Source organism: Phyllobates terribilis, unplaced genomic scaffold (assembly GCF_046119375.1).
Source record: "Phyllobates terribilis strain yellow unplaced genomic scaffold, ASM4611937v1 Scaffold_2__4_contigs__length_985480577, whole genome shotgun sequence".
Classification (NCBI taxonomy): Eukaryota; Metazoa; Chordata; class Amphibia; order Anura; family Dendrobatidae; genus Phyllobates; species Phyllobates terribilis.
The window spans coordinates 614,652,930-614,680,328 of NW_027362762.1; the positions used below are offsets into that span (position 1 = coordinate 614,652,930).

The 27,399-nt window shown below is 42.3% G+C and overlaps 1 protein-coding gene across 6 annotated transcripts in view; it reads left to right on the plus strand.

Moving 5' to 3' along the window:
• The window catches only part of ANKS1A (ankyrin repeat and sterile alpha motif domain containing 1A), a 260,678-nt gene that overhangs the window by 185,170 nt on the left and 48,109 nt on the right, over positions 1-27,399 (plus strand). For all 6 annotated transcript variants that reach the window (XM_073666518.1, XM_073666520.1, XM_073666519.1 and 3 more), the window contains 3 exons: positions 4,044-4,160; positions 7,740-7,811; positions 7,895-7,981. In XM_073666518.1, the coding sequence (XP_073522619.1) occupies positions 4,044-4,160; positions 7,740-7,811; positions 7,895-7,981 (276 nt within the window). The remainder of the gene's footprint in view (positions 1-4,043; positions 4,161-7,739; positions 7,812-7,894; positions 7,982-27,399) is intronic.

Consider the following 27,399-nt stretch of genomic DNA (forward strand, 5'->3'; position numbering starts at 1 on the left):
GGTTCCCTGACCCTTCATGCGGTGTGCCTTCGGGGTGGATGTAGTGGGTGACCGTGGCAAACGCTGCCCACGGTCTCCGGTCTCTGGCTGGGGAATGTTTTTACCCCCACCAGCTTGGGTTCCGGTACCCTGATGCCGACTCTTCACCCGGGGTTTTAATTTGGGATCTTAGAGTCCTGTTCTTCTGTGCCTCTGGGTCTCTCTCTCTCCTCTCTCACTCTGGGTCTTTCCTTCTCCTCTGCTCCTGACTTGTTCTCTGCATCTGACCCTGTTCTTAGTTGGTGCCCACCTTATATACACCCTCTATGTGTGAGCTCAGGTGACCAGCACCCAATGAGCTCCTAACTTTACCCAGGCTGCTCCCCCTATCTGCCCCTACACTACTTGGGATGTACCACCCCCCTCCCACTCCAGCCAGGAACAGACTCGGTCGTACCTGCACATTTCTAAGTGGGAGTACCGTCGGTCTGCTCCTCGGAAATGGGATGTGTGTAGTGCATGCAGCCTACCGAGCTCAGATCCACACTCCATCCTTACCCGGGAGTGGAATATCACACCTCTGGATTGAGGTGCAATACCCCTGTAGCAGCCGAATCCTCAGGGTGCTACATTTATTTTCTGCCTTGCTTGCGTATTTGGAAAATAGAGCAGGTCACTTCTTTCAGCGTTTCTGCAGCAGAAAACGCACCTGAATTTTTGCTGTGGTTTGTCACCTATAGGAAATTATGGGTGGTCAAAAAAAAGCAACAAAACCTGCATTTTTACGCAGCTGTTTTCCTGCCAGAGAAAAGTTATCAGCAGATTTGCAGCAGAAAAAAACACATGTGTGAACATAGCCTAAAAGTACATTTTTGTGGGAAAAATTAGATTTTTATTTTTTTACAGCTCTACGTTATAAACTTATGTGAAGCACCTGGGGATTCAAGCTGCATGCCATACATCTAGATACATTCCTTGAGGGGTGTAGTTTCCAAAATGGGGTCACTTATGGGGGGTTTCCACTGTGTAGGCTCAGGGGCTCTAACACGACACAGCTTCCGCTCTCAATTCCTGCCATTTTAGCATTCAAAAAGTTAAACAATGCTCATTCCCTTCCGAGCCCTGCAGTGTGCCCAAACAGTAGTTTTTCCCCCACATATGGAGTACTTTTGAGTATTTGCTGTCATATAGGCCCTGCAAAATTACTTCAAATGTCCCTAAAAAAAATTGTTTTGTAAATTTCGTTGGAAAAATGAGAAATTGCTAATCATCTTTAAACCCTTCTAACTTCCTAACAAAAAAAATGTTTTAAAAATGGTGCAGATGTAAAGTAGATTTGTAGGAAATGTTATTTATTAATTATTTTGTGTGACATATCTCTGATTTAAGGACATAAGAATTAAAAGTTTGAAAATTGTGAAATTTTCACCAAATTTCCAATATTTTCACAAATAAAAGCAACTCATATTGAACAAATTTTACTATGAAGTACAATATTTCACAAAAAACAGTCTCAGACTCACTGGAATCTGTTAAATAAAAAAAAAATATTAATGCTTTTATATTTTTTTTTATTTTGTTATTTTATTTTTCAAATTGCTTTAAAAAAAAAGGTTTAATTTTTTTACTTAGTTTCTGTATGGGATTTCAGTTTTTATTTTTCTGATCACTGGTCTCATGCATTACATTACACATGTATTGCAGTGCATGAGACCTGTCAGATCTCCTGTTGTTGGCTGGGTCTAACAAGCTTGCCATAGCTGGCAGACCCAGAGGTCATCATGTGACCTGCAATGCCATGGCAACCCTCGGCTTCCCCGTGACCACATCACAGGGGTAACGGAGAGGTAAAAGAAGGAGCCCACTCCCTCTCACTTTCTTCTAAATACTGCAATTGGTATTGATTGCGGCATCTGGAAGATGGCAAAGGGTTATCATCATTGGAACCTGATCCAATTAGGTCCCGATAACGTCACCGGTCAGAGATATCCCTCTGCACCAGATTCGCATTGCTTGCAGGAGTCTGGGAGTCCTGAGCGCTGTGAGACCGTCACCCATAGACAAACGTCGGCGCTGCACAAAACCCATTAAGCTCCGACGATTATCTACAGTGGACAGTCAGGAAGCGAATAATAAAGTTTTTAGTCAAGATGATTGACCAGCGAAGACATCTGATCTGAATCAAGGAAAGCTTAATTACCTGGAAAAAGGAGCTCAGGGTGCCTGTTCTAGAGCTCAGTGTGGGTCCCAGTGATAATATGTTTAGCACCTGTCTACAATGCCAATAAATATACACTGCTCAAAAAAATAAAGGGAACACTTAAACAACAGAATATAACTCCAAGTAAATCAAACTTCTATGAAATCAAACTGTCCACTTAGGAAGCAACACTGATTAACAATCAATTTCACATGCTGTTGTGCAAATGGAATAGACAATAAATGGAAATTATTGCCAATTATCAAGACACCCTCAGTAAAGGAGTGGTTCTGCAGGTGGGGACCACAGACCACATCTCAGTACCAATGCTTTCTGGCTGATGTTTTGGTCACTTTTGAATGTTGGTTGTGCTTTCACACTCGTGGTAGCACGAGACAGACTCTACAACCCACAGAAGTTGCTCAGGTAGTGCAGCTCATCCAGGATGGCACATCAATGCGAGCTGTGGCAAGAAGGTTTGCTGTGTCTGTCAGCGTAGTGTCCAGAGGCTGGAGGCGCTACCAGGAGACAGGCCAGTACACCAGGAGACGTGGAGGGGGCCGTAGGAGGGCAACAACCCAGCAGCAGGACCGCTACCTCCGCCTTTGTGCAAGGAGGAACAGGAGGAGCAATGCCAGAGCCCTGCAAAATGACCTCCAGCAGGCCACAAATGTGCATGTGTCTGCACAAATGGTTAGAAACCGACTCCATGAGGGTGGTATGAGGGCCCGACGTCCTCAGATGGGGGTTGTGCTCAAAGCCCAACACTGTGCTGGACACTTGGCATTTGCCACAGAACACCAGGATTGGCACTGGCGCCCTGTGCTCTTCACAAATGAAAGCAGGTTCACACTGAGCACATGTGACAGAGTCTGGAGACGCCATGGAGAGCGATCTGCTGCCTACAACATCCTTCAGCATGACCGGTTTGGCAGTGGGTCAGTAATGGTGTGGGGTGGCATTTCTTTGGAGGGCCGCACAGCCCTCCATGTGCTCGCCAGAGGTAGCCTGACTGCCATTAGGTACCGAGATGAGATCCTCAGACCCCTTGTGAGATTATATGCTGGTGCGGTTGGCCCTGGATTCCTCCTAATGCAGGACAATGCCAGACCTCATGTGGCTGGAGTGTGTGTCAGCAGTTCCTGCAAGATGAAGGCATTTAAGCTATGGACCAGCCCGCCCGTTCCCCAGACCTGAATCCAATTGAGCACATCTGGGACATCATGTCTCGCTCCATCCACCTACGTCACGTTGCACCACATACTGTCCAGGAGTTGGTGGATGCTTTAGTCCAGGTCTGGGAGGAGATCCCACAGGAAACCATCCGCAACCTCATCATGATCATGCCCAGGCGTTGTAGGGAGGTCATACAGGCACGTGGAGTCCACACACAATACTAAGCCTCATTTTGACTTGTTTTAAGGACCATTACATCAAAGTTGGATCAGCCTGTAGTGCGTTTTTCCACTTTAATTTTGGAGGTGACTCCAAATCCAGGCCTCCATTGGTTAATAAATTTGATTTCCATTGATGATTTTTGTGTGATTTTGTTGTCAGCACATTCAGCTTTGTACAGAACAAAGTATTCAATGAGAATATTTCATTCATTCAGATCTAGCATGTGTTATTTGAGTGTCCCCTTTATTTTTTTTGAGCAGTGTATTTCATAGGCCAACCCCTTTTAATGTTAGAGAATTGATGACATGTGCAATCAGACTTTTTAACACAATGCGCTTATTGAGTGTTTTTATCAGGTTAGTGGCTCTCAATAACCATGTTAACATTGTGGTTAATGTTTAGTGGTTTATTTACTGCTTCTTGTTTGTTCACAAGTTCTTATTTCCTTATGCTTTTCTTTGTGCAGGAAGAAACCAAATTAACTTTGCGACCTCCAAGTTTGGCTACTCCATATGCTCCCTTACAAAACTGGCAGCATCAACCAGAAAAGCTAATATTTGACTCATGTAGTTATGAAGCTAGTGTGAGTATTATCTAAGACGTTTTATATGTAAAAAATGGAAACGAAAAACAACCATTTTATTTATTTTTTGTTTACAGTATCATTACTCTCAAATTAGGCCAAATGCCCATTGCCTTGGAAAAAAATGCCATTCTTCATGATGTGACTTGCTCCATGTTCTTTTGAAATAAGCACGAATATTTGGAATGTAACCAGTATTGGTTTGTTGTATTCCCCCGTGGTCATTTGTGTAAATGACGTCTGTTTTTTGTACTATAGTAAACTTATTGTGGGAACATGATTTTTAGACACTACTATACACTTCTTGCAGGTTCTCACCCTGCACTTGTTTGGGCAGCCTTCGTCACAGCTCTCCTGCCAACAATATGGGTGCTGATAGAGGAGCATGTCATAAAACCGCTACATCAACCATCTCCATGGGAAAACTGGTTTTCAATTGGAGTCAGATTTTGAATTGGTCTGGTCACATGCTCATGCATTAGAAGGCATTTTGAGAGAAGGATGCAATAACAAATGCCACAAAAATTATGCCCCAGCACACTTGTTAAAGCTAAAATAAGTTACCAATCTTTTTAATCCGTTTAAATTTCGGAGATGCTGTGAGCTCTCTAACCAATCAAATTCAGTGCAGCTCATAAGAAAATTGATTGATGAACTAGATGTTAAATACATAGTAACCATCATTAAAAACAAAATTAACAAATAGCTGCAATTATAGGGCACTCCTGCAGGGCAAGCTATGCATGAAATGAGGTCATGGTCACACAATCCATACCCTTTGTGTGTTTTGCCTTGATTTGCCAAAACGCTGTAAAATCATTGCATTTTTATTCTGTTTTTAGAAAATGCATCCAAAACACAATGAGTAAATGCTGCAGGAAGCTATATACAGCTGTCATCAGGAATGCGCCATGATAGTGCTGTGCTCTCCTACATCAGTCTTTGCCAGATGATGCAGAAAGCTATATACAGCAGTCATCAGGAATGCGTCATGATGGTGCTGTGTGCTCCTACATCAGTCTTTGCCAGATGATGCAGAAAGCTATATACAGCTGTCATCAGGAATGCGCCATGATAGTGCTGTGCTCTCCTACGTCAGTCTTTGCCAGATGATGCAGAAAGCTATATACAGCTGTCATCAGGAATGCGCCATGATAGTGCTGTGCTGTCCTACGTCAGTCTTTGCCAGATGATAGAGGAAGCTATATACAGCTGTCATCAGGAATGCGCCATGATAGTGCTGTGCTCTCCTACATCAGTCTTTGCCAGATGATGCAGAAAGCTATATACAGCTGTCATCAGGAATGCGTCATGATGGTGCTGTGTGCTCCTACTTCAGTCTTTGCCAGATGATAGAGGAAGCTATATACAGCTGTCATCAGGAATGTGTCATGATAGTGCTGTGCTCTCCTACGTCAGTCTTTGCCAGATGATGCAGAAAGCTATATACAGCTGTCATCAGGAATGCGTCATGATGGTGCTGTGTGCTCCTACGTCAGTCTTTGCCAGATGATGCAGAAAGCTATATACAGCAGTCATCAGGAATGCGTCATGATGGTGCTGTGTGCTCCTACTTCAGTCTTTGCCAGATGATAGAGGAAGCTATATACAGCTGTCATCAGGAATGTGTCATGATAGTGCTGTGCTCTCCTACGTCAGTCTTTGCCAGATGATGCAGAAAGCTATATACAGCAGTCATCAGGAATGCGTCATGATGGTGCTGTGTGCTCCTACTTCAGTCTTTGCCAGATGATGCAGAAAGCTATATACAGCTGTCATCAGGAATGCGTCATGATGGTGCTGTGTGCTCCTACGTCAGTCTTTGCCAGATGATAGAGGAAGCTATATACAGCTGTCATCAGGAATGCGCCATGATAGTGCTGTGCTCTCCTACATCAGTCTTTGCCAGATGATGCAGAAAGCTATATACAGCAGTCATCAGGAATGCGCCATGATAGTGCTGTGCTCTCCTACGTCAGTCTTTGCCAGATGATGCAGAAAGCTATATACAGCTGTCATCAGGAATGCGCCATGATAGTGCTGTGCTCTCCTACATCAGTCTTTGCCAGATGATGCAGAAAGCTATATACAGCAGTCATCGGGAATGCGCCATGATAGTGCTGTGCTCTCCTACATCAGTCTTTGCCAGATGATGCAGAAAGCTATATACAGCTGTCATCAGGAATGCGCCATGATAGTGCTGTGCTCTCCTACATCAGTCTTTGCCAGATGATGCAGAAAGCTATATACAGCAGTCATCAGGAATGCGTCATGATGGTGCTGTGTGCTCCTACGTCAGTCTTTGCCAGATGATGGAGGAAGCTATATACAGCAGTCATCAGGAATGCGTCATGATGGTGCTGTGCTCTCCTACGTCAGTCTTTGCCAGATGATGCAGAAAGCTATATACAGCAGTCATCAGGAATGCTCCATGATAGTGCTGTGCTCTCCTACATCAGTCTTTGCCAGATGATGCAGAAAGCTATATACAGCTGTCATCAGGAATGCGTCATGATGGTGCTGTGTGCTCCTACGTCAGTCTTTGCCAGATGATGGAGGAAGCTATATACAGCAGTCATCAGGAATGCGCCATGATAGTGCTGTGCTCTCCTACGTCAGTCTTTGCCAGATGATGCAGAAAGCTATATACAGCTGTCATCAGGAATGCGTCATGATGGTGCTGTGTGCTCCTACGTCAGTCTTTGCCAGATAATGGAGGAAGCTATATACAGCTGTCATCAGGAATGCGCCATGATAGTGCTGTGCTCTCCTACGTCAGTCTTTGCCAGATGATGGAGGAAGCTATATACAGCTGTCATCAGGAATGTGCCATGATGGTGCTGTGTGCTCCTACGTCAGTCTTTGCCAGATAATGGAGGAAGCTATATACAGCTGTCATCCTCTTGTATGTCGCTTCCTACAATCAAGGGGCACATCTCAGGAGGTGCATTAGGAGGGTGGTAATGAGGGGAGACATTGCTGTATATGCTGTTAAAGATTTTACGTTACATTTGACAAAATATTTGGTCTGCAAAGGTGGTATTGAAAACCCCTTTAATCTAATTTATTTCAGATGTTTGCATTTCCAGTAGCGGGGATATGGGTGATGCTTTTAACATCTATATATTTGTTATGGGATATCCAGCTGATGCATCTGGGAAAGTTTAGGAAGTCAGCATGCTGTGTCTATAAAACCAATATAATCCACTTTTGCCACTGTATCTCTCTGTAAGTGTGAATTCTAGTAGGATACCTTGTTGCAACCTACAGAAACCCAGTCCACCTCCACGGCTAAAGGCTCTATGAATTTAAAACAAAATTTGGTAGTCGTTGGCCCCATGTGATCAGCCGCCTCCTTGTCGTCTCAGTTTAACAAACTGCTATAGCAAAACCAGGCAAAATAATGTAAGTGGTCGAGACAGCACACACACTACGAACGCCTTTATGGTATGATGTACTTTTTGCAGTACATGTACATATAAATACATGCATAGTATTTAAAATATTGTAACAAAATGTATGTCTTGTATTGTTTCTTTTTGTTTTTGATGCATTAACCTCTCCCCATCTCTTGAACAGTATTTAGGATCTATGTTAATTAAAGATCTTCGAGGGACAGAATCCACCCAGGATGCCTGTGCAAAAATGAGGGTAAGCTTTAGTTTATATTATACAATCCCTTTCTTTGTATTACAGAAATGCAATGTTTAATAATGTAATAAATGTACTTGCAGAAGTCCACCGAGCATATGAAGAAAATTCCAAGGATTACCCTTTCTATAAGTTACAAAGGAGTAAAGTTCATTGATGCTTCAAATCAGGTTAGAGGATAATAAATATTGTATCTAGCTGCTATAAAAAAAAAAAAATACCAGAACCTTTTTTGTATTTATTTATTACAATACAAAGAATGCTTGGGTTGATATGGACCTATGTGCGGGCGGCCCCAGAAGTTTACACATTGGTCAAAATCGCTGATTCTATATATGCCGCCTATACAAATTTTCTGGTGGCAATTGATCAGTTTGTAAACTATTTTCTAAGTGAATACCACATCATTATTTATCATTGTTTCTATAGCGTTTGTATCAGGAATTGGTCTTACTTCAGCTGTGTCTACTAATCTTTGGGTGCTAAGTCAACAGACAGTAGGATCACCAGCATTATTAAAGAGGCTGGATTCTACCTAGAGCTAGAAAGTTCTACTTAATAAAGCAGTCAGTGTATATAGAATAGATATGTGTCTTTACTTGCCTAATATATTTGTCAATGTAATCATACATAACGTTTCTTTGACTGTCTAATAATCTGGAGGCATCAAGCTACAGAGGAAGTTTTTTAGTTAATGGTTTGAGAACTTTCTTTACAGTTCTCCATAGCGGAGTTTGTGTGCTACCAGCTGCTTCGGCCTTCTATATGAATCAAATGGTTGGGCAGCAGAATAGCACGGTGTGTTAACTGTTCTCCTGGAATCGACATATTTGTTTATGCCCCGTCCAGTTTAGGTTGGAAGAACACTGATGAGAGAGAGGGCTTTACTTCCGCTGCATGTATGAAGGGGATCCTCACTCTAGCAAATATGGAGGCATTACATCAAGGAAAATGAACCTTTTCTTCACCCGTTTGATTATTCAGCTTTTTCTCAAACACAATAATAAACCATTTCCTATCATTGCACTGCCTTTTTGGGTCCTAATAGAACATGCCAGCAGTGGCTATTATTTGCTGATTAATGTCAAGTGTCTGCTGCGACTAAATTAACTCCTTAAATGCTACTGTCAATAGCGACTTCAGCATGTATCTTGTCCTGCAAAAATAAAATAAAATAAAAAAGGCCTCATACAGTTACATCGATGAAAAGATGAAAGAATAGCTGCTCAAAAACAAGATTCGTGTGTATAACGTGGCTCGGGGTGATAGCTGTGGGCGAGATACTTGTCTCTTATGCACGTTACTTGAAGATGGGGGTCCTGGCTGGGCTTAGTCTATGAGGGCGCTACACCTTTGCAGGCCACATGTTGCTGGTAACTTCAGCTGACCAGGACCGGATGTTAAACAGTTCAATGAGGGAGACCATCAGTCAAAAATAAACAGTCTTTTACTTAACATTACCCGCCTTGCGTTGTTTGCTGGGCTTTGTGCAGCACCCACGTTTGTCTACAGTCAGCAGTTTTGCACTGATTGGGACCCCCATGTACCTCTAAACACGAGGATTCCGGTGCAGGCTCCTGGCTGTGACCCCTGACCTCATCAAGACCTGATTGGTTCAGGTCCTGATGACGTCAGCATCATGCCAGCCAATGAGAGCAATCACTGGGAAAGTTTGTTGTAATAGCAAACTTTCCCGGGTGATTTGCGTCATAGAAAACACGGTTTCCCCTCTGATCTCCTGTCAGTGAGTGATTAGAGAAGAAACAGTGTGACAAGAGCTGTGTCAGTCAGCGAGCTTGTCAGGCTGCAGAAAACACACACAAATCAATAGCTTCTCCCCTTTCCCAGTTAGTCCCACCAATTTATTAGTTAGGATATAGTTTTAGATAGGGTAGCTGTTTAGTGTAGTATAAGATGATTATATAAATTAGATTCTTCATAATTAATATATTTATATTCTTAAAATTAAAATAAATGGTTAGGGTTAGGTTTGATCTCAATTGTCTTATTGAGTGTTTATTAGTAGTTCCATCAAGTGTTTGATCAGTTAGTTACGTCAATTAGTTACATCAGTTAATTTGTTAATTATATAGTATAGCGAATTACCGTATTTTGCGGATAAGATTCCCTAAGTCATAAGACGCACCCCAAAGTTTGGGGAGAAAAATAGGAAAAAACATTTTTTTAGAAAATGGCGATGAGTCTTATAGTCCGCTTTTATGGTAGCTTACCGTGGGGCGGCTGTGGTGGAGCTGGGTCCCAGGAGGAAGGGTCGCTGCTGCAGAAAGCTGGCAGAGGCCGCAGGAGTGGGGCGATGCAGTGGGGCCCGGGCTGGGAGGAGGGGGTGGTCAGTGGTGTGAGGCTGCAGCGAGCTTTCAGAAAATGTCGGTGGAGTCCCTTCACTTACCATCGTTTTCACTGCAGTGGACTTCAGGAAAATGGCCTAGAACTCGGGAGCCGAGATCTCAATCTACACATGCGCGGCATTCGGCGGCCATTTTCCCGAAGTCCACCGAAGTGAATACGAGGAGAAGTAACAGCCCAGGTCCCTACGCAGCCTCGTGCCACCGAACACCCCTTCCTCCCAGCCCAGAGAGCGCAGCATCGACTCCCTTCTGCCACCGCCAGCTTCCTGCAGCAACAAACCTGCCTCCTGGGACCCCACTGCACCACAGCTGCCTCCTTCTCCCGGTAAGCTACATTCGGATTATAAGACACACCACTATTTTACCCCCGAATTTCGGAGGAAAAAAGTGCGTCTTATATTCTGAAAAATACGGTATATAGTATACTATATACATAATTTTATAGTAATGTGTTTTGTACTAAAATATAACTAAACTATAAAGTGTTCTATTAGTTTAAGAATTATATACATCAGATGGCGATGATTTTGAGGGCTTTAGTTGCAGCGACATTGATGGCTCAGAAATGAGCAGTGATGCTGGTCCATCCTCAAACATGAGAAGGAACAGTACAAGAGCGACAAATAGTGGTTGTGGAGAAACGTCCCCAAATGCGAGAACAATGTCCAGTACAAGTGCTGTCCCTAGTACTATTGAATTGGCGCATGACAATCTACAAGTGGTTTTGCCACTTGATGTAGTATTTCCCTGATGGGATGCTTCATATTCGACTATTCCATTCATCACTGATTTTAATTCCATTCCTGTAGAGTTGGAAGGGACTTCCAGGATCATCTGATCCAAACCCCCTGCTCCATGTAGGATTCACAAAATCATCTCAGAAAGAGGTCTGTCCAGCATCTGTTTGAAGACTTCCATTGAAGGAGAACTCGCCACCTCTCATGGCACCCTGTTCCACTTGTTAATCAACCTCACTGTGAAAAAAAAATATTTCTAATATTTATCTTCTCCCATTAAGTTTCATCCCATTGCTTCTAGTCTTTCTTTGTGCAAATGAGAATAAAGCTGATCCCTCTACAGCAGGGGTCTCAAACTCGGCTGGGTATATGGGCCGCACATGGAAAAAATTTGAATTTGGGGGGCCGCATTCTTTGTTCAATGTGACATTTTTAGTGATACCATTTTTTTTGTATACACCTTTTGAACATTTTTGCCGTGTTTATTTTTTTATGGCTTGGGTCGTTATGGATGTGGCGATAATAAACGTGCACTTTTTTGTGTTTACTTTAGTTTACATATAAAACAGCATTTTTAGTGCCCAATATTTTTTCATGCTTTATTTTATTTTTTATTTTTTTTACAATTTTATTTCCCCCAATTGGCCACATACAGTAATATTGTCTTACAATTAGCATCATATAGTAATAATGGAAAACATCTTGTAGTAATGTTCCCCATCCAAGTCCCCATCTTGTACTAATGTGCCCCATCCAGGTCCCCATCCTGTGGCAACGTTCCCCATCCTGGCGCCCATCTTGTACTAATGTGCCTCATCCAGGTCCCCATCTTGGGGCTATGTGCCCCATCCAGGTCCCCATCTTGTGGCTCTGGTCCCCATCTTGTGGCTCTGTGCCCCATCTTGTGGCTCTGTGCCCCATCCAGGTCCCCATCTTGTGGCTCTGTGCCCCATCCAGGTCCCCATCCTGTGGCTATGTGCCCCATCCAGGTCCCCATCCTGTGGCAACGTTCCCCATCCTGGCGCCCATCTTGTACTAATGTTCCCCATCCAGGTCCCCATCTTGTGGCTCTGTGCCCCATCCAGGTCCCCATCCTGTGGCAATGTTCCCCATCCAGGTCCCCATCTTGTGGCTATGTGCCCCATCCAGGTCCCCTCTTGTGGCTATGTGCCCCATCCAGGTCCCCATCTTGTGGCTATGTGCCCCATCCAGGTCCCCATCCTGTGGCTATGTGCCCCATCCAGGTCCCCGTCCTGTGGCTATGTGCCCCATCCAGGTCCCCGTCCTGTGGCTATGTGCCCCATCCAGGTCCCCGTCCTGTGGCTATGTGCCCCATCCAGGTCCCCGTCCTGTGGCTATGTGCCCCATCCAGGTCCCCGTCCTGTGGCTATGTGCCCCATCCAGGTCCCCATCTTGTGGCTATGTGCCCCATCCCGGTCCCCATCTTGTGGCTATGTGCCCCATCCAGGTCCCCATCCTGTGGCTATGTGCCCCATCCAGGTCCCCGTCCTGTGGCTATGTGCCCCATCCAGGTCCCCGTCCTGTGGCTATGTGCCCCATCCAGGTCCCCATCTTGTGGCTATGTGCCCCATCCCGGTCCCCATCTTGTGGCTATGTGCCCCATCCAGGTCCACATCCTGTGGCTATGTGCCCCATCCAGGTCCCCGTCCTGTGGCTATGTGCCCCATCCAGGTCCCCATCTTGTGGCTATGTGCCCCATCCAGGTCCCCATCTTGTGGCTATGTGCCCCATCCCGGTCCCCATCTTGTGGCTCTGTGCCCCATCCAGGTCCCCATCCTGTGGCTCTGTGCCCCATCCAGGTCCCCGTCCTGTGGCTATGTGCCCCATCCAGGTCCCCGTCCTGTGGCTATGTGCCCCATCCAGGTCCCCATCTTGTGGCTATGTGCCCCATCCCGGTCCCCATCTTGTGGCTATGTGCCCCATCCAGGTCCACATCCTGTGGCTATGTGCCCCATCCAGGTCCACATCCTGTGGCTATGTGCCCCATCCAGGTCCCCGTCCTGTGGCTATGTGCCCCATCCAGGTCCCCGTCCTGTGGCTATGTGCCCCATCCAGGTCCCCATCCTGTGGCTATGTGCCCCCTGTGCTGTTCTTCACACACATAAAATAGAAAAAAAAAAAGATGATTCTCACCTGTCCTCCGTTCCCTCGGCGGTCTTCCTGCAGATGTGGCCCGCAGGCACCACAGAGTCAGACCCCTTGACGATCCCGACCTGGTCCAGGAGGAGCCGCCGACAGCAGCGCTGCATTGCCGCACAGAGACTGTCTCCCAGCACAGCATTTTCAATGTCAGCCGCCGGCCAATCAGAGGCCAGCAGCTGACATCTGCATATGGCAATGACGTCATACTCGCTGCGCCGACACGCAGATATCAGCTGCTGGCCTCTGATTGGCCAGCGGCTGGCATTGGAAATGCAGTGCTGGGAGACAGTCTCTGTGCGGCAATGCAGCGCTGCTGTCGGCGGCTCCTCCTGGACCAGGTCGGAATCGTCAAGGGGTCTGTGCCTGCGGGCCGCATAAAGCAGCCTCTGGGGCCGCATGCGGCCCGCGGGCCGCGTGTTTGAGACCCCTGCTCTACAGTGTGACAGCCCTTGAGATATTTGTAGACCGCTATTAAGTCTCCTCTCAGTCTTCGCTTTTGCAAGCTAAACATTCACAAATCCTCTAACCGTTCCTCTTAGGACATTGTTTGCATACCGGTCACCATTCTGGTATCTCTTCTCTGAACTTGCTCCAGTTTCTTCATATCTTTTTTTAAAATGTGGTGCCCAGAACTGGACACAGTATTCCAGATGAGGTCTGGACCAAAGAGGAGTAATTACTTCACATGATCTAGTCTGTATTCTTCTGTTAATGCAACCCAGAATTGTGTTTGCATTTTTTCCTGCTGCGTCACACTGTTGACTCGTGTTCAGTCTGTGATCTATTAGTATACCCAAGTCTTTTTCACACGTGCTGTCACTTAGCCCTATTCCTCACATTCTGTATATGCTTGTTTCATTTTTCTTGCCCAGATGTAGGACTTTGCATTTCTCCCTGTTAAAAACCATTCTGTTAGTTGCTGCCCGTAGTTCCAGTTTGTTTAGATTTTTTTTAAATCCTCTCTCCCTCTTCTCTAGTATTAGCTATCCCTCCTAGCTTTGTGTTATCAGCAAATTTGAGCAGTTTACCCTCAATTCCTTCATCTAAATTATTAATAAAGATGTTGAATAACACAGTGCTCAGAACAGAGCCTTGTGGTAACCCACTTGAGACAGTCTTCCAACTGGATGTGCAACCATTTATGACCACTCTTTGGGTCCGATCAGTAAGCCAGTTATGAATCCACCTAACAGTTGCCTTGTCCATTCCATAGTTGATCATTTTTTCAATAAGGTTGGTGTGAGATACTTTGTCAAATGCTTTGCTGAAGTCAAGATATACTATATCTACAGCATTTCCCTGATCCACCCAGTCAGTGATTCTGTCATAGAAGGAAATTAAGTTAGTCTGACATGACTTGTTAGTTACAAACCCATACTGGCTCTGGTTAATTCCTCACGTACTTGCATACATGTTGTTTAATAATTTGTTCAAAGATCTTTCCTGGTGTAGACATAAGGCTTACAGACCTATAGTTCCCTGGGTCCACCTTCCCCTTTTTGAAGATGGGGACAACATTCACTCTTCTCCAGTATTCTGGGACTTCTCCAGTTCTCCAAGAATTTTCAAAGATTATGGAGAGTGGTTCTATAATTTCCTTTGCCATCTCCTTCAGCTCCCTATGATGTAATTCATCTGGACCTGGAGACATAAATTCATTTATGTTAGCTAAGTATTCCCTCACTATCTCTACATTTATAGATAGTGTGGATTCTTCTATTCCTATAATAGGACAGTGAAGATCAGTTGATATTACATTTACTTTCTGAGAGAAAACGGATTCAAAATAGGAATTTAAAAGTTCGATCTTCTCAGCATAATTTTTTACCATTCTACCATTTTCATCCTGTAAAAATCCTATGGCATCTTTGACTTTTCTTTTACTTTTGACATACCTCAAAATCCTTTCTTATTGCTTTTGACATCTCTTGCAAGCATTAATTCATTATCAGCTTTAGCTAATCTGATACGTGCCCTGCAGGTTCTGCAGTCAGCATTATGTTCTTTAGATATGCCTCCCTCTTTCCATTTGCTAAACATTTCTTTCTTTTTTTTATTTTTAGCATGTGTTAAAGTTCTGTGTTAATCCATCCTGGTTTCTTTCAATTCGCCCTATTCTTCCCTCTTTTATGGTTTATTAGTGATTTGTGCTTTGAGAATCTCATTTTTCAAAATTTCCCATCCTTCCTGGACATGTCTAAGGACATCCAGCCATTGGATCTCTCCTATCCTCTTTCGGAGTCCCTTAAAATCTGCCTTTCTGAAATCCATCTTTGAAGTCTGACTCTTCACAGGTCTTCCTGCTATAGTTATCCAAAATTCTATGATAGCATGATCGCTGCCTCCTAGGGTCCCAGCCACCCTTACCTCATCAACCATTTCCACCCTGTTTATGAGAATTAGGCTGTGTGCCCACGTAGCATTTTTCAAGCGTATATGCTGCGGAATTTCCGCAGCGTAAACGCTTGAAAAACGCATGTATATCCGCACCCCATGTTCCCCAATGGGATTCCGCAAGTTCTATGCACATGCTGCGGATTTTTCCGCAGCGTTTATGCCGCGTTCAAAAATCCGCAGCATGTCATTTAATTTTGCGTTTCCGCAAGCGGAATTGCCTTTGTCCAATGCATAAAAAACGCAAGGCAATTCCGCATGTGGAAAACGCGTGATAAACGCGCGAGAAATGCGCGATAAACGCGTGCGGAATTCCGCATGCGTTTTTCCGGGAGAGGACTTGCATTTATGCAGCAGAAATTTTCTGCTTCATAAATGCAACGTGGGCACATAGCCTTAGATCCAAGGTAACAGATCCCATTGCTCTCTCTTCTACCTTTTGGAAGATAACGTTGTCAGCAAGAGAGGATAAGAATTTGCTGGACCTGATACTTTTGCCTGAAAGATATTCCCAACCAGTGTCTGGAAATCTCCCACGATCACTACGTCATATTTTTTGATAACTTGCCCAGGTGGCCTGTAGTAAATGCCTAAAGTGTTGTCCTTTTTCGTTGTGGTCTCCTTGTATTCTTACCCAGTTTCCACAGAACTCTTAGTCTCTGAAGCCTCATTCTCTGTGGAGATATACACTTTTATAACATATAATAAGATACCTCCCCGCCGTTTATTAAGTCTGTTTCTTGTATATAAGTTGTATCCTTTTAGCCTTGTATTCCAATCATGTGTATTGTCCCACCAAGTTTCAGTGATGCCAATGACATCTTTTTTTTTTTCCTGCATTAGTAGCTCCAGTTCTCCTTGTTTGTTGTCCATGCTCTGTGCATTCATATACAAACATCTTCGTTTGTGATCGATTTCTCTTTCTCCAATATTATTATTATTATTCAGATTTTTTTATCTTTGTTCTTCCTTTCCACTTCTAATAGCAGAGCTCTCAATAGTATTTGTTCACTGTATGGCTTTCCCTGGCCTTTTGCTTCCCTTCCCACATTGTTCTAGTTTAAAGCTCTCCTGATGAGTGTAGCAAGGCAACTTCCAAATATATGTTTTCCAGTCTTGGTAAGGTGCCGCCCATCTACCGCACGTAGTCCGTCGTATAGGTAATTCATCCTGTGATACAGAAATCCAAATCCTTTCTGACGGCACCATCGATGTAGCCAGTTGTTTACCTGTAGAATCTTGTTTCACCTTCTTGTACCATGGCCATCCACTAGGAGGATGGATAAGAAGACCACCTGCGCTCCCAGTTCTTTCTCTTTTTTGCCGAAGTCTTCAAAGTTACTCCAGATGGTTTCCAGGTCCTTTCTTGCAGAAACCGTCTGATTTTGGACTAGTTAATTTTTTTAATTTATTTATGACCGCTTGCAAGAGCATATTGTCCTGCACACAAATTGATATGCTTCCCAATTTATCAGTCGGAATCCACAATCCTATTATGCTAGGTCAAATTTATGGATGCCATCTTCCTGAAATGAAAAATTTTTTAGGACTTACATTTGCAATGGGGCTTGTTAAAAAATGAGCATACCCTGGTCCAACCAGCCTGTTCAAGCCACCTCTATGTTTTCTGACGTTCTTCCTAGGACCCGCCATGAAATGCTTATGAGCTTTTGGCATTTTAATGACCATAGTCAAAATGCCCCAGGACATGACATACTATATAAAAGCAGACCCGTTATCGAAGAGTTGACGGAAAAGTTCTTAAGGCTCTACACCCCAACACTAAACATTTCTGTCGATGCATCCCTTGTAAAATTCAAAGGAAGATTGCACCTCAGCAGACTGCAATCTATTCCATTTAAGAGGGCAAGGTTCGAAATAAAACTCTATAAAATGTGTGAGAGTTCAACAGGATACACATCAGCTTTTCGCATTTATTAGGGTAAAGATAGCCAACTAAACCCATCAGGATGCCCTACTTATCTGGGGACATCTGGAAGATAATTTGGGAGCTGATAAGTCCATTTTTACAAAAGGCAATAACCTGTATGTAGACAACTGCTACACCAGCATAACCCTATTTAAAAGTCTGGTTAAACTCAACATAGGGGCTTGTGTGACCAATGGTAAAAACAGTGAGGGGTTACCACAATCATTGGTCAATGAAAAGTTCAAAAGGGGGCAGTCAGGGCCTGTACTCAATGGAGAGATGCTTGCCATAAAGTATAAGAAAGATAAGGGTAAGAAAGATATTTTTATCCTCCGCTTGGTCCACACAGATGCTACAAGGGCTATTGTATAACTAGGATTCACTACTCCAAAGCAAAAACCTGTGTCAGTCATTGATTGCAACAAATACATTGAGGGGGGGGTGGGCCTTGCAGGTCAGGTTCTACAGACATACCAGGTATCAAGAAAATCATATACCTTGTATAAAAAGTTAGTCATTTACTTGTTTCAGGTGGCCACATATAATTCTTTTTTTGTGTGTTCTACAATAAAGCAGGCTATTCAGATAATTTCCTTGATTATCAGAAAAAGGTCATTGAAAATCTTGTTTTTGCAAATGTTGGCCCCGCTCATCCATTAGTATCTAAAGTTGTCAAAAGAATCACTGAGTGACATTTTATTGCACTCATTCCAGCAACAGAAGCAAGAAAGAACCCTAAGAAAAGATGTTGTGTGTGTTCCAAGAGAGGAATTAGGCATGATACCCAGTATTATTGCCCACAATGTCCATTATGACAAGCCATAAGCTTGACTGACTGCTTTAAAATCTTCCAAACATGGTTTATTTAGTGAGCGACACATTCGAGTAGCGCTTTCTTAATAATTTCCAGGCTGCATTTCTCCAGAGACATAAGCTGGGCACAATATATTGGGCACTACAATGGCATATTTGCAATTTGCAATTTTTGCTCTAAAACATTCACTGCGTTCTTGTTTCTGGAAATGATCCATGGAGTGAAAATAGTCACTACACCCCTAGATTAATTCCCAGAGGGGTGTCATTTGCAAAATGGGGTCACTGAAAAGTGCCAGAACCACGGAATGCCCCCCTGAAGTGACCCCATTTTTTCAAATGACACCCCTCTGGGAATTCATCTATGTAGTGACCATTTTCACTCCATGACGCATTGGAGTAGAGCTTGCTTGACAATTTCCAATTTACCTATTTTCCAATGTTAAAATGTAAAATCTGATGTTAAAACAACATTTTAGTGGTAAAAATGTAATTATTTTTTCTTCACCACTCAACAGTATAAAATTCTATGAAACAGCTTTGGTGTCAGTATCCTCACTGCACCACTGGATGAATTCATTCAGGGGAGTAGGTTGTAAAATGGGGTCACTTATGGGGGACTCAAATGTTTTGGCACCTCAGGGGCTCTGACAATCTGATGTGACCCACAAACCATTCCAGCAAAATCTGTTCTCCAATATAGCCCTCCTTCTATTCTGAGCGTTGCGCTATGGCTGAAATGTAGTTTCCGATCACATATGGGGTATTGGCGTACTCAGGAGAAATCGACTGTGTGGTCCATTTTCTCCTTATACCTTTGTGAAAATGAGAAATTTGAAGTTGAATCAACTTTTTCATGAAAAAAGTAATATTTAATTTTCATGTCCCAATATTTTAAAATTCTGAGAGACACCTGTGGTATCAAGATGGTCATCACACCAGCTGATGGATTCCTCAAGGAGTTTTCAATGTTTAGGCACATCAGGGGCTCTCCAAACGCGACATGGTGTCCGCTGTCTGTTCCAGCAAATTTTGCATTCCAAAAGTCAAATGGCGCTCCTTCCCTTCTGAGCCCTGCTGTGTGCCCAAACAGTAGTTTTCTACCACATATGGGGTGTCTGCATACTCAGGAGAACTTGCACACCAAATTTTGGGTCCATTTTTTCTTGCTGCCCTTGTGAAAACAAAACAATTGGGGCTAAAATAACATTTTTGTGGGAAAAATGTGTTGTATTTTTTTTTTTTAATATTCACTGATCAACATTCTAAAATTCTGTGAAGCCCCAGGGGGTTCATGGCGCTCACCACACATCAAGATAAATTTCTTGAGGGGTCTAGTTTCCAAAATGGGATCTTTTGTGGGGGAAGGTTCCACTGTTTAGCCACCTCAGGAGCTCTACAAACGCGACATGTCATCCGCTAGCAATTCCAGACAATTTTGCATTTCAAAAGTGCGCCTTCTCTTCCGAGCACCCAAATAGTAGTTTTCCCCCTTGTGAAAATGCAAAATTTGGATCTAAAGTAACATTTTTATGGGAAAAAGTAACATTTTCATTTTTTTCCTTCCACATTGCTGTGAAGCACCTGAAGGGTTAATACATTTCTTGGATGTGGTTTTGAGCAATTTGAGGGGTGCAGTTTCTGAATGGTGTGACTTTTGGGTATTTTCTGTCAAAAGAATTGGCTTTGTAAATGAGAAATTGCTGATCAAAATGTAACACTTCTGACTACCTAACAAAGAAAAATTGTTTAAAAAATTGTGCTGATGTAAAGTAGACATGTGGGAAATGTTATTTATTAACTATTTTGTGTGACATATCTCTCTGATTTAAAGGCATAGAGTTTGAAAATTACAAAATTTTCGAAATTTTCTCCAAACTTCTTATATTTTCAGAAATAAATAAAGTCCTATCTCACAAATTTTACCACTATTGCGAAGTACAATATGTCCCAAAAAAACATTCTCAAAATCACTGGCATATGTTGAAGCGTTCCAGAGTTATTACCTCATAAAGTGACACTGGTCAGAATTGAAAAAATTGGCTTGGTCACAAAGGCGAAAGCAGGCTCTGGCGTGAGAGGATTAACTTTGTGGAAACTATGTGCAATAGATAGTTGATGCACAACTTCAAGAACATTTCTTTTACAATATGGAGCATCTCCACACACAGTCTCTCTACTTCTTCCAAGCTTACTTGTTTCTGCCTCAATTTCCTCTATCTTCACCACAACCCAGCACAGTACTGCAGTCCAGTAAGGGAGAGTCCTATTCTTAATCTGCGATTCTGCGTCTTTATTTCCTGTTAGGGGAACTAATTTGCCACTATTGCCAATGTATAGCCTCTCTGCTTGCTGACGCATTGGAACTCCTGCCCGGAGCACTGTCTTCATCTTACGTTTCCTGTTTCTCTCTGGCCCTTTATCTCTCTAAGTTGTAAACTTGGGCCGTACAGCTAGACCTCCTTTCCCAGAACTATGTCCTTCAGTCACTTTCCTTCCTCTACTCCATATCTCACAATCCACTGTCTCGGTCTCCACTCACATCAGGGACACCCGCATCACGCGGCTCTGCGCACCATTCCGACCATAGGTTTGCTTCTGGTACATAATAAGCCTGATCTGTCTTCCTGACTGGAAACTGTCTCTCTCCCTTTACCTTAGCCCCTCCCACTCTGGGCTAGGGCTAGTCCCAAACATTAACTCTTAAGGCCACGATTTTGACAAAAGGAATACAAATAAAACTAACAAAATAACAATAGTTAAACATTCATGGTAAAAACAGTGATAACATCACTAATGAAGAAGGTTTAACATTCACAACTAGAACAACTTAATACCACTTTAAACACTACTATCACAGAAAGTATTGGTGCATAATTCCCATTTCTCTTATGCTTTTCTTACATGTTATATGCAATAGCATGTTTGCGTTCATAGAATTTATGAGAAGATAGCTTTCCTAGAATGTCAATGTCAATAAGGCGCTATGGGGTTTTTCACTAGTGAAAAAATATTAATTAAAATGGGTCTCAAAGAAGGTTCTAATTGTTCCATATCCAACGAAAGGAGAGCCTGTTGGGGAGTAATAAGTAAGTTTCTTTACATTAGTTTCTTGATGAATAGTGATACCTGAGACCTATACTGAGACGTACACTCCCATAATGCAGTAGCTAAAAATTTACTCAGCGCTAACCATTTTTCTTTTTTTTTTTGCAAAAGAAAGACTGCCTCCCTACCTATAAAGCTACTCTGTACAAACTACTATTTTCTTTGTAAAACAAAATCGGATGTCACTTACAGTGCAACGTCCGCTACTCTAACTAGCTAAAAAAAAGAAAGAGTCCCTTGGTGCAGACTCTGATCAGCAGCGATAATGATCAGAGCGCTGAGGCCACAGGAAGAGCACGAATGCTCAACCCAGGACGCCATACACATGAAAAAAGTGCACCAAAAATTCAGTTGGGAGTGGGGGGTGTGGGAATGAGGAGTGAGATGGACCAGGGATTGGGGGAACTGCTGCTGTGATCACAGATCAGTCACACGGCGGCCAGCACAGATTGCAGGAGACACTGCACAGCACTGGATCTCAGGAGGATTGCACACCCCACCAATGATTTTTCATTCCGGTACTATACAACCACTCTGCACGCCAACTCTGAGGTAAAGATGGCGTGCAGAGTGGTGATCGCTATTTTAGATTAACCCCTTTGGTGCTGATTGACTGAACAATAGTTACTGACAAATCAGCACCAAAGAGGTAAATCAAGAGAGGTGACGTCACGATCACCCCCACCCATTGTGCCTGCTGTGATTGGGTGCTGTCTCAGACAATCACAGCATGTAACTGTTATGATCTGCTACAAGAACTAAGGAAAGATAGGAAAACTGTCCCTACAATAGGACTAAGCTGATTCCCTACGATGCAGCGGGCAACCTGTTCCTTGTGAACAGACCCGTCTTCGTCCTCAGCTAGTCTGAACGCAGACCTATAGATATAAGGGAGGGGTCCCTAAAAGTACTAAGGACTGGGACAAAATTGGACACCTCCTAGCTGAAGTTGTAGCGGAGCAAAAAGACAAACAGACAAAAATACTTAGAGGTCCAAGGACCAAGCAAACTATAGAGATAGGTACAAAGCACCTGGCTAGAATAAGAGTCAAAGTAACACTGAAGTCCAGCAAAGCCAGAAGGGCGGAGCTGGAATAAATAGGCAGCAGGTCACGTGACCACAAAATAGAAAAAAACTAACAGGAGGGTTCTAACAGTAACATGTTTTTTTTTTTAAACTTTATTGTGACATCGCTGTGATTGGCTGATCAATTCTGACTAGCCAATCACCCCAATGACAGCGGTGGAGCGGCGGTACAGCCCCCCAAGGCAATGTGCAATGAATGCCTTCTGTCAGAGACTGAAGCCATCTTAACTCTGTCACCGTGCGATGCAGCCACTGAAAATAGTGGCGCCATGTACAGTATAGGGGAATGCAGCATGTCGTGAAGGGGTTAAACTTAGATGACAATTACATCAAAACTCCCTTCAAAACAGCTTTATGCACATTATATATACCAAATGGTCACTCACATTTTCTTTCTAATAGTTATTTGGCGCAATTTTGATTTATTTTTTAAATTTGGAAATTTGAAGTAAAAAGGTGTTACATTTCCAAGATAAATTAGCTTGTAAAGGTGGACCCAAAATCTATTTGCCTAATACAGACGAGTGATCCGAGAAAGTTTTAGGGTGAATAAAAAAAAATTTCAGGTTTGAGAGAGAAACATTATCTGTTAAACTTAAATCGATGCGAGAAAAGGTCTTGTGAACCTCAGAATAATGAATAAACTCCCTTGATGATGAGTTGATGCACCTGAAAACATGAGTTCATGTTTCTACAACCAGTTCTTTAATCGCTTCCCGACCGCCCACTGTAGATAAACGTCCTCGCTGCCTGGGCTCTGTGCAGTGCGGACGTTTAAAAACAGTGGGTGGTCCTGCAATCGCTGCGGGTGCGGTGCAGAGCAATAGCTCTGACAGGGAACATCATCGGGACCTGATTGGATCAGGTCCCAGTGATGTTAACCCTTTGCTGTCTTCTATATGCCGCGATCTATAGTGATCGCGGCATATAGAAGACAGCAGGAGGGGAGGGGGTGGTATACTTACCTCTCCGAAGACCCTTGATACCTTCCAGGACCTGACGTTGCTATGGCAGCTGGAGATCACATGACCGCCTCCAGATCTGCCATATATGGTATCCTGCCTGGCTCAGCCTGCAGCTGAAGCCTGGCAGGACACACTGACTGTGAAACAGCAAAGATCTCATGTAATGTAATACATGTCTATTACATTACATGAGATCAGTGATCAGAAAAATAAAAATTAATGTCCCATACAGGGACTAAGTAAAAAAGTTAAAAAAATGTTTTGATCTGTTAAAAAAAATCACAAAATAAATAAAAATAAATAAATAAAATATTAAACCGATAAATCCGTATATTTATGCAAAAACAAAAAAAGTACACATATTTGGTATCGCCGCGTCCGAAACAACCTGAGCTATAAAACTGTCACACTAATTAACTCCTTCTGTGCACACCGTAATAAAAAATGGAGCAAAAACTATGCTTTTTCCTCATATCGCCAAACAAAAAGTGGAAAAAAATGCGATCAAAAAGCAAAATGGAAATAAAAATGGTACCGCTGAAAACGTCATCTTGTTTCGCAAAAAACAAGCCGCCATACAGCTCCATCAGCCGAAAAATAAGTTATACCTCTCAGAATAAAGCAATGCAAAAAAAATATTTTTTCTATAAAATTGTTTTATTGTGTAAAAGCGCCAAAACATAAAAAAATACAGTAAGTGTAGTATTGCTGTAAACGTACTGACCCGAAGAATAATGCTACCTTATCACTTTTACCACACGCAGAACGGCATAAAAAAAAAACTCAAAAAACAATTCCTGAATTGTTGTTTTTTGTTAATTTTACCTCCCAAAAAACGGAATAGAAAGCGATCAAAAAATGTCACGTACCCAAAAATGGTACCAATAAAAATGTCAACTCGTCCCGCAAAAAACAAGCCGTCACATGACTCTGTCGGCCGAAATATGGAAAAATTATAGCTCTCAAAATATGGCGCTGCAAAAACTGGATTTTGCAAAAAAAAGCGTCTTTTAGTGTGTTACAGCTGTCAATCATAAAAACTCGATATAAATCTGGTATCGCTGTAATCGCACCGACCCGAAGAATAAAGTAATCTCATCACTTTTACCGCACGAGGAATGGCGTAAAAAATAAATAAAACCAATTCTTCACCTGCTACTGATTTGTTTATTATGTCTCCCAATGTGCTCACCACACATCTAGATAAGTTCCCTAAGGGGTCTAGTTTACAAAATGGGGTCACTTGTGGGGGGTTTCCACTGTTTATGCATATCAGGGGCTCCCCAAATGCGACATGGCGTCCGCTAATTATTCAAACAAATTTTACATTCAAAAAGTCAAATGGCGCTCCTTCCCTTCCGAGCCCTGCAGTGTACCCAAATAGTGGTTTTCCCCCACATATGGGGTATCGGCATACTCAGGAGAAATTGCACAGCAAATTTAGTGGTGCAATTTCTCCTGTTACCCTTATGATAATGCAAAATTAGGGGATGAAAAACATTTTTTGTGGGAAAAATGGGAAAATTTTATTTTTATGGCTTAATATTATAAACTTCTGTGAAGCACCTGGGGGTGCAAGGTGCTCACCACACATCTAGATAAGTTCCCTAAGGAGTCTAGTTTCCAAAATGGTGTCACTTGTGGGGGGTTTCCACTGTTTAGGCACATCAGGGGCTCTCCAAACGCAACATGGCGTCTGCTAATTATTCAAACAAATTTTACATTCAAAAAGTCTAATGGCGCTCCTTCCCTTCCGAACCCTGCAGTGCGCCCAAACAGTGGTCTTCCCACACATATAGGGTATCAGCGCGCTCAAGAGAAATTGCACAAAAAAATTTGGGGTCCATTTTTTCCTGTTACCCCTGCGAAAATAAAAAAAATTGGGTCTAAAGTAACATTTTTGTGAAAGAAGTTAAATGTTAATTTTTTTCTTCCACATTCCAAAAATTCCTGTGAAGCACCTGAAGGGTTAATAAAGTTCTTGAATGTGGTTTTGAGCTCCTTGAGGGGTGCAGTTTTTAGAATGGTGTCACTTTTGGGTATTTTCTGTCATAAAGACCCCTCAAAGTGACTTCAAATATGATGTGGTCCCTAAAAAAAATGTTTTTTTAAATTTTGTTGGAAAAATGAGAAATCGCTGGTCAACTTTTAACCCTTATAGCTCCCTAACGAAAAAAAATTTTGGTTCCAAAATTGTGCTGATGTAAAGTAGACATGTGGGAAATGTTATTTATTAACTATTTTGTGTGACATATCTCTGATTTAAGAGCATGAAAATTCAAAGTTTGAAAATTGCAAAATTTTCAAAATTTTCGCCAAATTTACGATTTTTTCACAAATAAACTCAAGTGATATCGAAGAAATTTTACCACAATCATGAAGTACAATATGTCACGAAAAAACAGTCTCAGAATCAGGGGGATCCGTTGAAGCGTTCCAGAGTAATTACTTCATAAAGTGACAGTGGTCAGAATTGAAAAAATTGGCCTGGTCACGAAGGCAAAAACACGCTCTGGCGCGAAGTGGTTAACGTGGGGGAAGAAGAACTGGTAGGGGAGGTAGAATCCATGGTTCCATCTGGGACCAAATTAAAGTCATCGAGTAGTAGGAATTTCCCTTTTTTGACTTTCTGAATTTTTTTCATGAGGATCTCTAAAAATTGCATTTCTTTTTTTTTGTTGGGGGCAAAAATATTTACAATTGTACTTAATTGATTATTATACAAATTAGTATGTGATACCTTCCTTCCTTGTCACATTGTTCCTCTAAATATAAAGAGGATATTCTCTTTAATTCGTGTAGTAACCCATGCCCTTTTCCTTTCGTTTAGAGACTCAAATATATGCGGGAAATTTTTGTGAACAAATTTAGAGTGATTTTTTACTGCAAATTATATTTCCTGTAAACAGATTAAATCCACATTGCTTTTTCCAATTTCTTTCCATGTTAAAAATCTTTCTTGGGCTGTTAATGCTCCTAACATTAAATGTGAGAACCTTTGTGCCCATAAAACAGAGTTAATTCTTAAAACCTAACTAAACCATTCTAAGTTAAATACCATGAAAGTATTAGAATCTGAGTCAAAAAAAGACTTACAAGACAAATACAATTAACTAAATTTGAAAACCATGCAATATCCTTAAAATAGATACTCCTAAAAGCAGAAGTCCTCCTAATGGAACCCAGAAACTTCTTGAGAGCTCTCTTCTTTTTGGAGAACAGTTTGTGAAAAAAGAATACAGAGATGCTACTTTCGATGAATAAAAGAAGGGTTTTAAACTAGTCAAAAGGAAGTACGCCAATCCTATCTACGCTTATTCTTGGGTACCAGTCCTTCTTGAATATTAGAGATGAAGTCAAATCCCCCTTCCAGGGTAAAGATAGGTATGGTCTTGCTTTTATACACTGTGTTCCAAATTATTATGCAAATAATATTTTCTCAGATTTTCCCAAATTACCTATATGAATTGCAGTCATTGTAATTTTCCAGTCAAATAACTATTAGAGTACAATTGAAAGGTTTTTGTACAAACTGCCTATGATAACAGTATATTTTTAAAAAAATGAAAAAATCAAACTGCAGTCAAAATGCATGTTCCAAATTATTATGCAAAGCAGAGTTTTCAACCTTTTCATTTTAATAAAGAACAAAAAATGGTCATTTTTGAAATTATAAGCATTAGCAGGTTATTACAAACTGAAATCAAACAGTTTTCAACTCAAAACTTTATTCTAGGTGATGTTACATTTGCACATAGGACCGCTTGTTCGAAAGGAGCTTCTGAACTCTCTCGACCATTGAATTTGTCAGGTTTTGGATGGTTTCTGCTTCAGTTGTTTTGCATGAGGACAGAATACCCTCCCAGAGCTGTTGCTTAGATGTGAACTGCCTCCCGCCATCATAGACACTCCTTTTGATGATGCTCCAGAGGTTCTCAATGGGGTTGAGGTCAGGGGAGCATGGGTGCCACACCATAAGTTTGTCCCCTTTTATGCCCATAGCAGCCAGAGATGCAGATGTGTTA